At 35.5% G+C, this 17657-nt stretch overlaps 1 protein-coding gene across 1 annotated transcript in view; it reads left to right on the top strand.

The window, feature by feature from the left end:
* LOC150103957 (alpha-aspartyl dipeptidase) overlaps positions 1-17657 on the top strand; it is a 155411-nt gene that overhangs the window by 120415 nt on the left and 17339 nt on the right. The window contains exon 6 of the mRNA XM_090397202.1: positions 5147-5206. Coding sequence (XP_090253328.1) covers positions 5147-5206 — 60 coding nt within the window. The remainder of the gene's footprint in view (positions 1-5146; positions 5207-17657) is intronic.

The raw sequence follows: 17657 nt of genomic DNA, 5'->3' as shown, positions 1-17657 counted from the left end.
ACAGACTATGACTGGTGATCAATATTGTAGTGAAGTTTCTCAATGTCATGTTCAATCATTTCATGGTGCTGTAGGCAAAGAATTAATTTTAATGGATGACAATGCTGCACTACATTGCACACAAGGAATGGAGATACTTCTGGAGATGGAGAATATTAAAATTAATTCTGATCTGAGGAGCGTGCTGGCCACTGAATTTAAGTGGCCAGCAAGCTCCCCAGATCTCAACCCCATAGAACATGCTTGGGACGCAATAGGGAGAGGCATTGCTACTCGAAATTCCCCTCCAGAAAACAAACGAGACCATTTCTTTGATCTAAAGGAGGAGTGAGCCACTTTGCTTCAAGAACTCCTGAATCACTTGCTGCTAAGTATGCCATGACATTGTGAGAGCTGCATTTCGGGGTGGACATACTCCATCCAAAGAGTATTACAATTTAATTTGTATTAAATTTATAACACATTTTTTGTCTAGTATAATTTATTGGTATTCTGACAATAAAATTATATCCACATTTGGCTGTAATCACAAAAAATTGTTTGTTATACTGGTAAAAATATAGTTCACCCTTTGCTTTTGAACACCAATGTATATTATTATTATTACCCCAAGACCTCATGGAGTCTAAGACTTATCTGGGAGGTCCTTTTATCACACACGCACATCTCATCATATCATCATACCTTGTCTTAAACACACTCAAGCTCCTTGCAGACATCACACTCTCATGGAAGGCATTCCAATCATTCACAACTCTGCACAAAAAAACCCTGCCTCTCACTCCCCTACTCACACCCTTTTTATACAGTTTCCTGGGATGACCTCTGGTTCTCCCCTGATCTCCCGCTATTCTCTGTAGAACTTCTCCACCATTGATCTTATAACAACCCCTTACCAACTTGTAGGTCTCTATCATATCTCCCCTCTTCCTCCTCTCCACCAGACTCTGCAAATTACATCTTCTCAATCTTTCCTCATACTCAACATTCCAGAGTTCAGAAACTATCTTAGTCAGTCGCCTTTGGACCCTTTCCAACATCTCTTCATCCTTCTGAAAATCTGGTGACCAAATCTGGGCACAATATTCCATGTGTGGCCTAATCAAAGCTTTATACAACGGAACAAGAATCACCCTACTTCTACATGTCAGTGTCCTCCGCATCATTCCCAGAAGCCTTTGTGTTGTCTTCACAATTTTAGCGATGTGTCCCCTAAATTTTAGATCCTTATCCACTATCACCCCCAGATCTCTTGTTTCCTCTACCTCCAACAATATATTCTCACCAAACATAAATTCTGCATCCCATCTTTTTTTTCCAAATTTTAAAACCTTACATTTTGCAACATTGAACTGGCATCCCCATTTCCGTGGCCATTCACTCAATTTATTCAAGTCTTCTTGCAAGGCCACAACATCTTCACTACTCTTTATGGTTCGTCCCAACTTTGCATCATCTGCAAACAACTGAATATCTCCATCCAAATCGTTGCCAATATCATTAATATACAAGTTAAACAGTAATGGCCCTAAAACAGACCCCTGAGGCACTCCACTAGTGACTTTCCTTTTCCTGGATATCGCACCCCCATACACAACTTGATACCTATCAGATAGCCAGCCTCCAATCCAGTGCACTAATCTAATATCCAACCCCATCTGCTCTCGTTTGACTCTCAACTTATCATGAGGTACTCTATCAAAAGCCTTTGCGAAATCCAAGTATATTACTGTGTATCCTTCTCCTCTGTCCAAGGAAGCAGTCACTTTATTGTAATAAGTAAGTAGATTACTAAAACATGACCTCTCTTTAGCAAATCCATGCTATATCATGCATAATTTAGGTAAAGATGAAATTAAATATAACCTACTAGCAGCCGAAAGAAAGTATTTAAAAGTTATAAATATTTAAAAGTGGATCAATTCACCTCCATTATATTGTTTATTGCAATGTTACATAATTAAATGTTTACAATATCACATCACTATCTAATCTCTATAATTTATATTTAGTTGTGTTTTGCTGAATATTAAAAGAAGTAAGTCACTAAATTAAGTATACAGAAATGCACAAAGTTTCTGATATTTGTCAAGTAAGAGAATGTAGCAGAAGGGGGGGGGGGTAAAATTATATTTATGTACCTGTGGTTTAGAAACTCCTTTAACCTCAAGAGAAGAAATGTGATATAGAAAAATATTACTCTGTGGAATGGTATACCATTGGGAGAACAAGGGGAAGATACTGAAAATATCAGACTGTATGCATGTGATAGCACAATATGTAAATATAGCAGTTCTATCTTGCTATTTGTGAAGATGGTTAGCAGGGATTATAACTTAGCATTGAGAGTATTCTGTCAGTTTATGCCATATTATAAAAAAGATTAATATAACTGTTTCAATGAACTGACTTTAGTAGTAGTATAATCACCAACTCAGGAATATAACTTGTTATTCAGCTCTTTATTGTAAATATAGTAGTTCAGGCAGCACCGGTGCCTAGTATTTTTCTTGTGTGTGCGATTAATGTTCAGCATCTTTCCAAAAAAGTTTTTTTTTTTTGAATAAAGTGTGAATAAAACGTTCAGGAAATGAAAAACAAATGAAAAATGCTTTACAGTATAATGTTGCCTACGGATTAGTCCTGCTAAATACAAATTTTTTTTACGTGGAACTCAACATTTAATCATAAGTTGATTTATGATACACCAAAAAATAAAGAACTATTTTAGGTATATTTTCTTTAATTTTAATCAAAAATTACAGTGATATAATCGGGTCCAGGATACATCATCATCATCATGCTTATCAAGGATTTAGGCCTAGCATGGCCTGTTCCGGCCTTAGAAGTCATCGTTGAATCGTTTAAGAGGACGTCCTGGTTTTCTTTTTCCTAATGGCTTGTTTTGGTAATCATTCTGTTTTCATTCTTTGAATCTGTTCCATCCATTTATGTTTATATTTTTTAATTTTTTTCTATTACTGGTTCTTGGTATAATTCTTTCATAATTTCTTCATTTCTTTTGTGATCAAATAGGGTATACTTTGCAGTTTTTCTCATAAACTTCATTTCTGCTGTTGTTAATCTTTGTTTGTCTTATTGTTTTATTGTCCAGATTTTGCTTCCATACATTAAGACTGTTAGGAAGCAAAATCTGGACAATAAAACAATAAGACAAACAAAGATTAACAACAGCAGAAATGAAGTTTATGAGAAAAACTGCAAAGTATACCCTATTTGATCACAAAAGAAATGAAGAAATTATGAAAGAATTATACCAAGAACCAGTAATAGAAAAAAATTAAAAAATATAAACATAAATGGATGGAACAGATTCAAAGAATGAAAACAGAATGATTACCAAAACAAGCCATTAGGAAAAAGAAAACCAGGACGTCCTCTTAAACGATTCAACGATGACTTCTAAGGCCGGAACAGGCCATGCTAGGCCTAAATCCTTGATAAGCATGATGATGATGATGTATCCTGGACCCGATTATATCACTGTAATTTTTGATTAAAATTAAAGAAAATATAACTAAAATAGTTCTTTATTTTTTGGTGTATCATAAATCAACTTATGATTAAATGTTGAGTTCCACGTAAAAAAAATTTGTATTTAGCAGGACTAATCCGTAGGCAACATTATACTGTAAAGCATTTTTCATTTGTTTTTCATTTCCTGAACGTTTTATTCACACTTTATTCAAAAAAAAAAACTTTTTTGGAAAGATGCTGAACATTAATCGCACACACAAGAAAAATACTAGGCACCGGTGCTGCCTGAACTACTATATTTACAATAAAGAGCTGAATAAAAGTATATAATACATTAAGTCTGGTTTGGTTTAAATATAGAGTTAATTACACCTGTTATTTTTAAATATTTTGCAATTTTTACGTTTTATATCTTTTTTATTTTCATATGTGATCATGCATCCTAGGTAGTTAAATGAATTCACCTGTTCTAAGATCTTGTTATCTATTACTATTTTAGTTCTTGCTGGATCTTGTCCTTTAAAGGCCATAGTTTTTGATTTTTCTGTTGATATTATCATACCATAATCTTTGGCTATCTTATTTAGATCTAAAATAGCTTTCTGTATATCTTCAGAATTTGTAATTATTATTTGGTCATCGGCAAAGAGGAGAGTGTTTAAGTTTACTGTAGTAGAAAGTTTAATTCCTTGATGTAAATTTTTATTCCATTTTTTATTATTATTTCATTTAAGTACATATTATAAAAAGTTGCTGAGAGGGGACATCCCTGTCGGACCCCTTGGTTTATCTCTCTCGTATATGATAGCTCGTGATTTAATCTTATTTGTAATTGATTATTTTCATATATACTTGTGATAGCTTTTAGGATATTATTTGGTATTTGTCTTTCTTTTAATATGTTTCTTTTAACTTTGTCAAATGCTTTTTCAAAGTCAATAAATGCAGTATGTGTTTCTAAATTGTATTCTCTTCTTTTCTCTATTATTAATTTTAGGAAAAAGGCCAGGTCCAGGATACAATTTCAGAATTTATTTGTTCGTTTCTGGGAAGATCTGAAGGGGCCCGAACGGAAGACAACGTACATTCATAATTATATGTACCATTCGTTGTTCTTTTAAACTCTTATCTCATATTTTTTGACATCTTTTAGCACCTTTTCTTCTGTGGCACCTGTGTATATTGCACACTTCGCACACGCCACCAGCTGGGCCTGAGTTCAGGCTTATTGAATAATTTGTTCTGTTTGCTATTCTTTCTCATTTACCTCCTCCTCATCATCATCATCAGGAAAACATTTGAATCTTGTAATGATTTACCTTAGCTAATTTAAACATAGGAAAGGAATAAGTAAGATGTAAACACAGTTGAAAATATTTAATTGAGATGGATTAATTACGTGACTGTCTTGCAACTGTACATAATTCATTGTTTAATTTTTTTTTTTTTTTAATTTCAAACTATTTTGCAATGATGATGATCCATGATGTAGGAATCGAAATATTTGTAATTAATACATCTTAAATATTTTCAACTGTGTTTACATGTTATTATTCAGAATAAAGGAAAGGAAGTTAATTCTATAACTCTTTCCAAAGTTATTCTAATCTACCTAACATTATTAAAATATTAATATATCACTGTACAGGAAACAAGAGAAGAAAGAATAAAAGAATATCATGAAATTGCAGATGTGCCACCAGTATTGGTATGTATCAATGTATTTTGTGTGAGTTAGCCCATCTTTTTGTGAATGAATAATACTAATAATAATTATTATTTTTACGGCTATTTTTGCCTGTTTTCGTTTAGGAGTGTCCCTTATTTTAAAAACATTGGCTTTTTACTCAAGAATTCTTAGGGCATTATAGGTGTATTTTAAAGATAAATATATGCAGACTGGTAGAGGAAGAGATTTTGCACATACCTTGTTTGGATGTTAGGTTGTCTTCGTTCTGCATACTTCTGCTGTTAGGCTATTAAAAGGGGAGGGGGGAGTTGGGAAACGTGGGAGGGGTTGAGACAAGGTGGGAAATTAATATGAAAATCCGGGTTTTTTTTAAAAATAATATATACAGGGTGTTCGGGATAAATTTGACAGTTTCGTAAGGAAAAAGAAAATCTTCTTTGTATCTATTAAATTTAATGAATTGACAAAAAAACATTACAGGCAGAGTTAATTACAATACTATCAACAAGATTTACTCAAAATAACCACCATTAGCATCGATCACAGCTTCAATTCTGCTTCGGAACCTCGAACAAGCTGATGCTACAGTCTCCCTGGGAAGGGCCGCAAAAATTGTTTTAATTTTATCCATTAACTGGGCTTTTGTATTACTGGAAGTGCGATTGGTGTCTTTTTCAACTGCACCCCATACAAAATAATCCATGGGGTTAAGGTCTGGGGAGTTTGGAGGCCAAACATTTGGACTGGTGAAGTCGTAGAAATTTTCAGACAACCATTTTTGACTTTTCCCAGAGGTGTGGCAAGGGGCCGAATCCTGCTGCCATACATACGGCCTACCATTGGCTACCCTTGTTATCCAGGGCTTGACTACAGTTAGCAACTCCACGAACAAAGCCCGAATTCCAATGCCAGGGTTCTTCAACACCTGTTCCTGCAGATTTGCGAGGAATTCTGCTGTACGAACGCAATCAGATCGTCTGCTAGGGATCTTTCTTCTTGCTACATCCTCGTAGTCACCATTGCAAGTCTCTAGTTCATGCCTGATTATTTTTACTGTATTCAGGGAGCATTGGGCAGCAGTCGTAATATCCTTATTTTGATGGCGGGCACGAATCATCATGATACAAGTTATTCTCTTCCATGATTCAGGTGGGTTCCAGCTATCCATCCTTTCTGACATCTTGTATATGAATGAAGAAGGGTCCAAACTTTTAAATGAAGAGAAGTGTGTGTTAATACATGTAACTTACGGAAAAATATAATTAATTATAAATATGTCAAATTTATCCCGAACACCCTGTATATATTATTATATTTAATGGCGCTTCTTTGGGGAAGGGTTTTATGGGAAATGGGTGGGGGAAGCATTAACGGGGTGCGAATCATTTCGATTGTGCTATCGTCATCGGAACATTTCGGGATAAGTGTAGGGCTATGTCATGTCAGTTTGGTGTTTCTGCCTTTGAGGTGCTTGTGTTATTGCCTATTGTTCAGAGTCGTGACCTAATTTTTATGTTGTGGAGCTTCCAACACTCGGAGATTAAGTAGGGTCAGTGGATGTTGATTGAGTTTTCGTCACATTTTATGGCTATCATTTCCGATATTCTAAGCATTATTTCATTGTCTTGTTTGTCTATTATTATGGCCTTGTCAATTTGTGAGGTATGTTTCTGTTCAAGGGTGTGAACCGCTATTTCTGTCTTCCCTGTACTCTGTATTCTATTTTTCTTTTTGATGTTGTGTTTTTTTGTATTTAAATGTTCTGGAATAGGGATGTTACAGTCACGGAAGTGTTCTTGTAGTCTAGCCCATAAAGACCTGATGGTAGAACCAGTGTAGGTGATATCACAGTCTTTTTGGCAGGGAAATTTGTAGACTACATTGTGGTGTTCTAATATTTCTTTGTGTGTGTGTGTGTGTGTGTGTGTGTGAGAGAGAGATTTAGTGGGTTTTAGAAGAGTTGCTAATTTTTGGTTCATGGTGAATACTAGCTTATAGTCTGTGTATTTGAAAATGTATTTGTAGGCTTTTTATGTATTCTGGATGTATGGCAGTTTGATAACCTTTCTTGTTGAGAAGTCCGTTTTGGTTGTTGGGTTGTTTTGACAGGTTTTTGCTGTTCTGTTTGCTTAATTTATTAGTTGTGTGGGATAGTTGCGATTTTTAAAAATCTGTGTTAAATTCTTTAATTCCATGTTGAGATAATTACGGTTAGTTGAGAATTTGTAAGCATTTATAAATTGTGATAGGATGACCGATTTTTTAACTGAATATGGATGGTATGAACTGAAATGGAGGTAGTTTCCGATATGCATGGGTTTGTGATATATTTTCGTGACTATTTTGTTGTTAGTTCTGATTAATGTCATGTTTAAGAAATTGATGGATTTGTTCTCTTCGGTTTCTATGGTGAATTTTAGTCTGTTGCTGTAATTGTTAAGGGATGCTTGTAAGGTGGTGATGTGTATTGGTTCTCTAATGCATAGAATGTCATCCACGTATCTGCCATAAAATGTGATGCCGGAGGGAGGGGGAGTAGGAGTGATTCTACCTGTGCCACCAGGAATAATTCCGCTAGTTGTCTGCTGATGTTTTGGCCCATAGGGAGACTGAAAATTTGAACATACATGTTGTTGTTGAACTTAAGAAGTTAGCTGATATTATGAGTTTGATCAAGTTTATGATGTCATTAGGTGTTAATTTTGTGTGTGTGTGTGTGTGCGTGTGTGTGCGCGCAGGGTGTGGTCCTCTGTGAGTAGTGTGTGCGACGTCTAACGTTCTGGGGATGTCCACATTAGTCTATAATGATGTTGCATCCAATGAGATGAGAATGTCTTCCTGGGATAAGGTAATGTTATTTATTTTCTGGAATAGGTCGTCCATATTTTTTATCATAGAGTAGTGTGTGCGACATCTAATGTTCTGGGGATGTCCACGTTAGTCTATAATGATATTGCATCCAATGAGGTGAGAACGTCTTCATGGAATAAGGTTATGTTATTTATTTTCTGGAATAGGTCGTCCATATTTTTTATCATAGAGTTTGACGTTGTGAGTAATGGTTTGATAAGTTTGGCTACGAATTTCAATAATGGTGCTGTGGTGGTGGTGGTGTTGTAGGAGACTATAGGCCATATTGGGTAGCCGTCTTTGTGGGTTTTGATGTTCCCGAACATACAAGGGCTGCATGTGTTGTGGAGTGTTGTATTTTTCATTGTGATTTTGTCTATCTTGTTTTGATTTTTTAAGGTATGTAGGGTGTTGTTGATTTGTTTTATGGGGTCAGGGTGGGATCATTTTGGATTTTTTGGTAGATGTGTTGGTCATTTAAGATGGCCGTTATTTTGTTGTGGTAATCGGTTTGGTTTATGATGACTACTGTATCCCCTTTGTCTGCTTTTGTGATCATTATATTTGAGTTCATTTTTAAAGATGATAAGGCTTTTTGTAAGTTGGGAGTAATGTTGGGTTTTACTATTATTTTGCTATTTATGATGTTTATTTTCTGGAATATTCTTTCTCTGTTTGGGTCATTTTCAAGTTTTGTTTGGACTTCAATAATGATGTCCTTGCTCGGTACATATTTTGGGGATACAGCAAAGTTTAGTCCTTTGTTCAGGATGGTGATTTCGTCGGGTGTGTGGTTATGATGGAATTGCTTTGTGTGGGTCGCGAGGTGGTAATATCCAAAGGATTACAAGCTACACGTATTGTGTATTTGGTACCTGTTAGGGCATTCCATTTTTTTGCGTGTTGGACTTCTATTAATTGCGTGTAGTTTTTTGGAAAGTTGGGTACTTTCCAAAAAAACTGCCCATTTTTTGGGATCAGTAAAGTTTTCAATCTGCGTTTTGTTTGGTGAATGTATGAATATGCTTGATTTTTCTTTTTAAATCTGTCATGTATGGCCTGTTTGATGAGTGCGCGTGATGCCCGGTAGCAATTTTTTTTATTTCCAGAATTGAGTGTGTGGTTATGATGGAATTGCCTTGTGTGGGTCGCGAGGTGGTAATATCCGAAGAATTACAAGCTACATGTATTGTGTATTTGGTAAATGGAATTCCATTTTTTTGCGTGTTGGACTTCTATTAATTGCATGTAGTTGTTGATGTGTGTTTGGGTACTTTCCAAAAAAACTGCCCATTTTTTGGGATCAGTAAAGTTTTCAATCTGCGTTTTGTTTGGTGAATGTATGAATATGCTTGATTTTTCTTTTTAAATCTGTCATGTATGGCCTGTTTGATGAGTGCACATGATGCCCGGTAGCAATTTTTTTTATTTCCAGAATTGAGCGGTTTCCGCATACTGTCGCAAATTTTGGTGTGATGTTGTGATTGAGGCAATTTTTAAGGAATATTATGTGTATTTTTTGTGCAGTGTATGTTAGGATGGTTTTCTAGTATGTTTTTTTTTGTAAAACTTATGCATGACGTGAGTTCATGACATAGGCTTGTGTTTGGTGCTTGCACTAAAAATATCCTATTTTAGTGCTTTTTTTTTTTTTTTTGTTTTGTTTTGTGATGGAAGGGTGGTTTTTTGAGTAGAGAGCCAATGGATGAAAGGTTGTACGGTTACAAAACACAAGTAAATATAGATATTATATCAGGAAAAATTCCCATGTCACTCCTCTTAAAAACTATTACTTTTACGGCTATTTTTGCCTGTTTTTGTTTAGGAGTGTCACTTATTTTAAAAACATTGGCTTTTTACTCAAGAATTCTTAGGGCATTTTAGGTGTATTTTAAAGATAAATATATGTAGACTAGTAGAGGAAGAGATTTTGCACATACCTTGCTTGGATGTTAGGTTGTCTACTTTTGCTGTTAGGCTGTTAAAAGGGGAGGGGATTAGGAAACGTGGGGAGAGGGGGGTTGAGGAAAGGTGGGAAATTAATTTGAAAACCCAGGTTTTTTAAAAAAAATAATATATATATACATACATATATATTATTATATTTAATAATATCCGATTTAATCTCCGAGTGTTGGAAGCTCCACGACATAAAAATTAGGTCACGACTCTGACCAGTAGGCGAAAACACAAGCACCTTAAAGGCAGAAACACCAAGCCGACATGACATAGCCCTACACTTATCCCGAAATGTTCCGATGATGATAGCACGATTGAAATGGCTCGCACCCCGTTAATGTTCTCCCTGCCCCTGTTTCCCATAAAACTCTTCCCCAAAGAAGCGCCCTTAAATATAATAATATGTATATTATTTTTTTAAAAAAACGGGTTTTCAAATTACTTTCCCACCTTGTCTCAACTGCCTCCACGTTTCCTAAACCCTCCCCTCCCTTTTTAACAGCCTAACAGCAGAAGTAAGTAGAGATTTTGCACATACCTTGTTTGGATGTTAGGTTGTCTTCATTCTGCATATATTTATCTTTAAAATACACCTATAATGCCCTAAGAATTCTTGAGTAAAAAGCCAATGTTTTTAAAATAAGGGACACTCCTAAACAAAAACAGGCAAAAATATCCGTAAAAATAATAGTTTTCAAGAGGAGTAACATGGGAATTTTCCCAGAAATAATACCTAATAATAATACTTTATTGTTTGCTTATGCTATGGTAAACTATTGATAAAAATAAAATTATAAGTTCCTGTCAAGTTGGAAGTTTTTCTGCTTGGTTGTACAAGAAATTATATTCTTGGTTTAATCCTTTATCCAAGTTGCATCTGAAGTATTGTATTTTCAGGACTGGGCAACTCGTATATAAAAGCTAATGACTTCACATCAATTGCTTAGTATCTCATAATGTAAAGCTCATATCCTTATGGACATGTATAATGCTATACATTATGAGAAAGGTCACTACCAAGACTGGTTTCGACTTTTATTGAGGTCTCATCAGTGGGAGCCAGACCCAAAGGTGATACCAAGGTTGAAGTAATGCAGAAGTCATATTTTCATATACGAGTTGCCAAAAGGTGTCCCACCTTATTACTAAAATACTCTGAATTAGAGATAGTTGTTGGAAGTTTCATTAGCTTCTATATACGAGTTGCCCAGTCCTGAAAATTATTAGTGAGGCACATACTCCTTACCTCACCAGTAATTCTCCCACATTTCTCTACCCCCACTTTTTCCAACCCCCATTCCTTTCAATCACACTTCCTTCCTTTAACAGCAGATGAATGTATATTGCCACACGCTAGGATGCCGCTAAATAAGAAGACAGCCAACAACATCCTACAAAGGCATGTCCAAATTTTTCCTCCTATATATATATTCTTCATATATCCTTTTATATAAAACATCAGTAATGCCCTAAAATTTGAGTAAAAAAGCCAATGATGTTATAATAGGGGGCACTCCTAAACAAAAATAAGCTAAATAGCCATAAATATAATATATGATTTCAGTTTGTTTATCACTAGCTATCTCCAATGTTGAATACACAATGGAAAATTTGAACACAACAGATTAAGACTGTGCATGATAAACAATAGTTATCTGTTCGTGTGCAGTTGTGAGAGTGCTAAGTTACAAACTGTTACACTATTGGGTTAAAAAAATCAAAATAAATAAATGATTATGGTAAAGATTTGCTAATAATGATCTCTCAAATTTCGGGCATGTGTAGTCTGTTGTGGAAGTTTAGGTTGAGATGGCGTAGAAGAACCTCAGCACTCTTTGAAGACGTATTGGAATTCGTAGGTACTTTTATGGCTTGTGTTATTATTTACACGTTCTGCAACTTCAGTCATTTGAATTTATGATTGGTGTTTTGAAATATTTTATAATGGATTGGCCCTTTTGTCTAAATTAGGATAAGTAGCAGCCACATAGAATTTGGTAGGTGCCAGGTAGCAACAATGAAGGAATTTTATCATGTTGGAGGTTTAATGGAATATTTATTATAGCAGTAGGAAGGGATTAAAACTAATTTTAATGCTTCCAATATTTTGTCTCAGTTGCTGAGACGTCTTCAGGGATTACAAATAACTCTTGTAACACACACTCAAATATAACACAATAGTGAAGAAATAGCATGCAAATCAAGACAATACAATAAGTCAAAACTATACTTATGTAGACAATTAAATTAGCTGGCGTTTTTTAGAAAGATGTTGGGACAAAAGAGTGATACCTAACTGCGTTAAACTAAAAATCAAATTTCAGTCAAAAAAAAGCCCTCCGTATATATAAACATGCCAGCCTTGCACTACTATGAGAGCAAATCACCACAACATGTGCCAACCTTTCTCTGCAACAAATGCTACCATGAGCTCTTTACAATCAGAGCTCTCTGCGATACTCAAACCTGAACTTTGGTCTGTTCTCTTGGACATCTCAGAAGCTTCCACACAGAAAGAATTCCAAACAAGAAAAAATAAGCACATCAAAAAGTATAACAACCTGTGTTAATCTAAACCACAACTGCTCCAGACAGTAGTGAATCTATCTTCAAAAAGGCTCAACGAAGATGCCATCAGTGCCTTAAGCCTCGGTTACAATTTTGCCATCACACCGAAAGAAGGGCCATTACTAGATATAATGTTCGACATCGAACGTGGAATCAGTCGCTTAGCACCAGAAATAGCAATAACAACAGACTTGATGTTGCCAATATCTTCACCCACTTGTCACTGCCAAAAAGTAATTTATCTTCCTGCCAACTCGCAGCTCTCAGAAAATTATGAAAAAAAAAGTATCATCATCACCAGAGCAGATAAGGGTAATGCCACAGTCATCCTTAATGCCATGGAATATAATCAAAAAATGGAGATTATTCTCTGAGATCGTGCTACTTACATCCCACTAGAGCAATATCCCAGAAAAGCACTAGTTAAAAAATTAAAAAACTTACTTAAAGTATCCTCCTGAAGACTCAAGCCTTTCAATTTTCTTTACCCCCCCCCCCAAATATATGGTTTGTTAAAAATCCACAAACGTAACTCCCCACCCCCACCAAAACCTATAGTAGATGCCACTGATGCACCATGCTATAAACTGTCAAAGCAGCTGGCTAACTTCCAGCCCCCCCCCCCCTCTCACTGGACTTACCACATCCTATATAAAAATCTCTACCCATTTAAAACCTTGATTGAAAATCTAACTTTAAGTAATACAGATATATTGGTATGCTTTGACAGCACCTCACTGTTTACTTTTTTTTTAGTATTGTATTTTAATTGAGTGTGTGTTACAAGAGTTATTTGTAATTCCTGAAGATGTCTCAATGACTGAGATGAAATATTGGAAGCATTAAAATTAGTTTTAATCATTTCCTAGTGCTGTAAATATTCCATTAAACCTTCATCATGATGTCCTCACAGCACTTATGCCTCAGCACACAGAAGGAATTTTATCTTTAGCAAATGATGAAAGTAGGCTGATTTGGTTGATGAGTTTGCATGTGGCAAAAATTCAAAATTTCTGGAGGACAAAAGACATACTGGCCACTAGTGGGCAGGCAGTGTGCAACATGCATCTGCTCCCTGTTTCTACAAAAGGGGACTATGGCCTAGTTGGAGGAAACGCTGCCTAGATCCACTAGATAGTAGATGACTTTCATCACCAAGTGAAATACCACCACCCTGCTTATTAGACACATGAAGTGGAGAATGTCACGTTCAGTCTCTAGGACAGGGGGTACTGGTTTCTGTCTTTCCTCCTCTTCTTCTCCATGCACTGTTAGTGATAACCTTCAGTTTAGAGATCTAAATCTTTCTCTGTTTCAAGGGGGTGGGGGGATGGAGTTTGGTTCTTTAAATATGATGTAAAATGGTGCTACAGTCTGGCTGCTAGATAGCAGATGGACCCTGAACTCTGGTAATGCCTGCCAGTAATGAATCAGGAAACTTTCCAGGTCAGGTGGCACATAATCTCATTGCCACATACTATGCCAGATCATGCCCAAAGGGGGAAGGTCTAAATAGTTGCATGTGGGAGGTACTTTGAAGGCCATGACATAGAAACTGGTCACTCTTTTATGGTATTATGTCCAAGATGTCTCCTCTTCTCTTGCTGCATGTTCCTACTCACTTTTCAACTATTTCACAATCAAAAATGAAATGTACAACCCAGCTATCATTCCTACTTCAAAAGGATATCTTCCCAGTTGGAGAAAATGCCAATTAGACCCACTAGATAGTAAATGACTTTCATCACCTAGTGAAACACCACCACCCTGCTTGTTTGAGGTATGAAGTGGAAAATGTCATGTTATGTCTCCAAAGCAAGGGTACTAATTTCTATTTCCTCTTCTTCTCTATGCACTGTTAGTAATACCCTTCAAGAGCATGCCAAATATACTTAGAGGGCCAAACATCCTCCATTTCAAGGAGGTTTGATTCTCTAAATAAGCTGTAAGATTGTGCTGTATTTTGGCCACTGGGTAGTTCACGGATCCTAAACCTGTTGGTAATGCCTACTAGTAATGAATCAGGAAGTTTCCTAGTCAACTGGAACAATGAATCTTCTCCAGTGTTTCCATATCACAATGATGTGGAAATCTAAGCTTTAGTCTACTGTCAGCTATCACTGCCAAGAGGGGGGGGGGAGTCCAAGTAGTTGAATGTGGAAGGTACTTTCAAGGCCACATTATGACAAGGAGAAATAATAATAATGTCCATACAAGAGTGACTTTGCATGGATATTATTGTTATCACAATGTCCATAGAGTCAACAGATTCATTGTAGGAGGTTCACTCAAGTAACAACATATTTATCATATTAAACTTTAGAGCCCTTAACTTCCTGTATTGACAACATATTCTGGTAATGTGTTCCATTCATCCACAATTCTCTTTGCTAAAAAAAAAAATATATATATTCTTCACACTATTTTTTACCACACTTATGCACAACTTACAGGGATGGTCACTAGTTCTTCCCCTGTCACTTTCTACTATTTTCATAATCCCATCTGTATTGATCTGATAAAATCGCCTCACTAACTTAAACATCTCTGTCATATCATCACCTCTTTTTTTCTGCTGTCTACTGAACTCTGTAATTTGCATTCCTTAAACCTCTTTCTCCTTAACCAACATTTCAGAATCTTGATATTGCCTTAGTTACTCATTTCTGAATCTTCTCCAGTGTTTCCATATCACAATGATGTGGAAATCTAAGCTTTAGTCTACTGTCAGCTATCACCACTTGATCTCAAATCTCATTCACTTCCTTAGCACAGTTCTGCAGTCCATTAATATAGTACACATGTTCACAGTCAAAAAGACTGTGAATTAAAAGATAATAGATATAACAGTGATCTATTCACTCCAAGGGTCTTTCTCCTCTTACTGTATGTTCCTGCTCTTGTTTCATCTATTTCACAATCAAAAATGAAATGTACAGCAAACCTCCCTAGCCCACATAATTCTTTAAATAATCTTATAAATTTTTTCATCTATTTCACAATCAAAAATGAAATGTACAGCAAACCTCCCTAGTCCACATAATTCTTTAAATAATCTTATAAATATATATGAATAGGGATGTACAAGCAATCTCTATTATAATACTGCAAAATATAGCTACTGATAACAAAGTACTCAATAATTATCAACCTAAACAAACCTGATGAAAATCATAATAGGATTATTCTTATGTACATTAAGATCTTTCAGAAAAAGCACATATATATTAGAAAATCTGATTTTTTTACACCAAAGATGAATTACATTGTATGTCAGTACCACCATTCCATGCTTATGCAGCCACAAGCATTATGGTGAGACTGTGTATAACATCCCTATTCATAAATTGTTAAGTCTTTAACTGTGATATCATTGCATATTATCACTGGTCACCAAATCAAACTCTAAAACTATATTTGCAGGATTTCACTTGTAGTTTTATTATAGCATAAAACAAAACTTCTACGTGTTTTACTGTTTACAAACTAATAGATAGAACTAGTAGAATTACAAACTTCATCAAGAAGATAAACATACTAGAGAATATACAAAAAAAAAAAAAAAAAAAAAAAAAATCTAAATCCTTCTAATAGCCAGGGCTATATTAATGTATAAGCTAAACAAGCTACAGGACTTCACATTACATGGAGCCTCTGCCTCATATATATATAACCTAAAATTTACTCAGTATGTGGGGGAATCTCTTAACTGTTATAGTTTAGGGACCACAACAACCATAAATCCAGTCCATCTAGCATCATTTGGTACAAGATGCATGAAATGTTCCTTGTAATACAAAGATGAGTTACAAAAACATATAACAGAATTCTGAATGTCTTGAAAAATGAAGTCCTAGTTCCTGTTTAAGGTGATATGTGATCTGACACCCTCTCAGGATTCCATAAATATCCTTGAAAAAAAAAATTGTCCTCTAAATACAGCAGATCAATCTGTTTGATGATGTCCTGAGAAAATGTGTACATTCAACCTTTTTTTTTTCTTTCCTTTTATACTGAATTACCGTGGTGCTCTTTTTCTTCTGATATCAAAACTTCTAGCAATCTGTCTGATATATGCCTTGCCACAGTTATGTGAATCTTGTATACCCCAGGGTATTTTTCAAAAAGCTGTATTTTGGTGAAGGTAGAAAATTCTGTAGAGTGTGAACAGGTTTAAAAGCAATTTTAAAATGAATTTGAATTAGCAGTTTTATTATATATCTTGGAACTCTGCCATTGTAAGGTAAGGAAATAGTGCCTTTATAATATATTTTTGCAGTCATACAAGTTAGTTTCTCAGAGAAGAGAAATTTATTAGTAACTTTTAAATAGCCATTTTGAAGGAATTGGTGGATCATCATCATCCAATTCCTGATATGTACCTTCAGGGGTTATTATTATTATTTGACACCTCAAGGGAGTCCAAGGACTCATCAAGGGAGGGCACCTGCTCTACAACACCGTCTCCACCATTCGATCACCAACTGACTGCAACTACACCAACACCATCTACCGCCGACCACCACTGGTATTTCCACAGACAATCACAAGCATCCATGCCCACTGCGGGATTCGAGCCTTTTGGTTGGAGAGCAGATACTCTAACTAATTGGCCAGCCAGGCTGGTTATACAAGATATTTGTGATAGTACTACATGAAAATGTTACACCATGACTAACTTCTGATCAACAATTTTCCTCCAAATTAATCTCTTATCCGCTAAGACACCAACATTATCATATCTCATATTTCTGTTGTTTAAGACACTTTTTACTGCATCAGTCCATTTACATCTTCCTCTGGATTTTTTCCCTGCCAACTGGCAAGAACAATACCTCTTGAGTTTAGCTCCACATTCCTGAATGCTAACAATGGCAAGTTCTTTCCTAATATCCTCATTTTTAATGTGATACTGCCATTGATGCTATCTTTTCACACCACTAATTTTTCTCAGAGCTCTCATATCTGAGGTCTCCAGTCTTTGATCCAGTGTTTTATTTCTAACCTTTCTTTCAGATCCATAAGTTAAAACTGGTTTGAACACTGTCTTGTACAGTTCATTTAGTGTTTGGCTAATTTCTTTCTTATTCCA

The sequence above is a fragment of the Typopeltis vanoorti genome, chromosome 8, assembly GCF_054136105.1.
Source record: "Typopeltis vanoorti isolate ZY-2024b chromosome 8, IOZ_Tvanoo_1.0, whole genome shotgun sequence".
Classification (NCBI taxonomy): domain Eukaryota; kingdom Metazoa; phylum Arthropoda; class Arachnida; order Uropygi; family Thelyphonidae; genus Typopeltis; species Typopeltis vanoorti.
The sequence above is the reverse complement of the archived record's forward strand: the minus strand, read 5'-3'. Positions and strand labels throughout refer to the sequence as shown.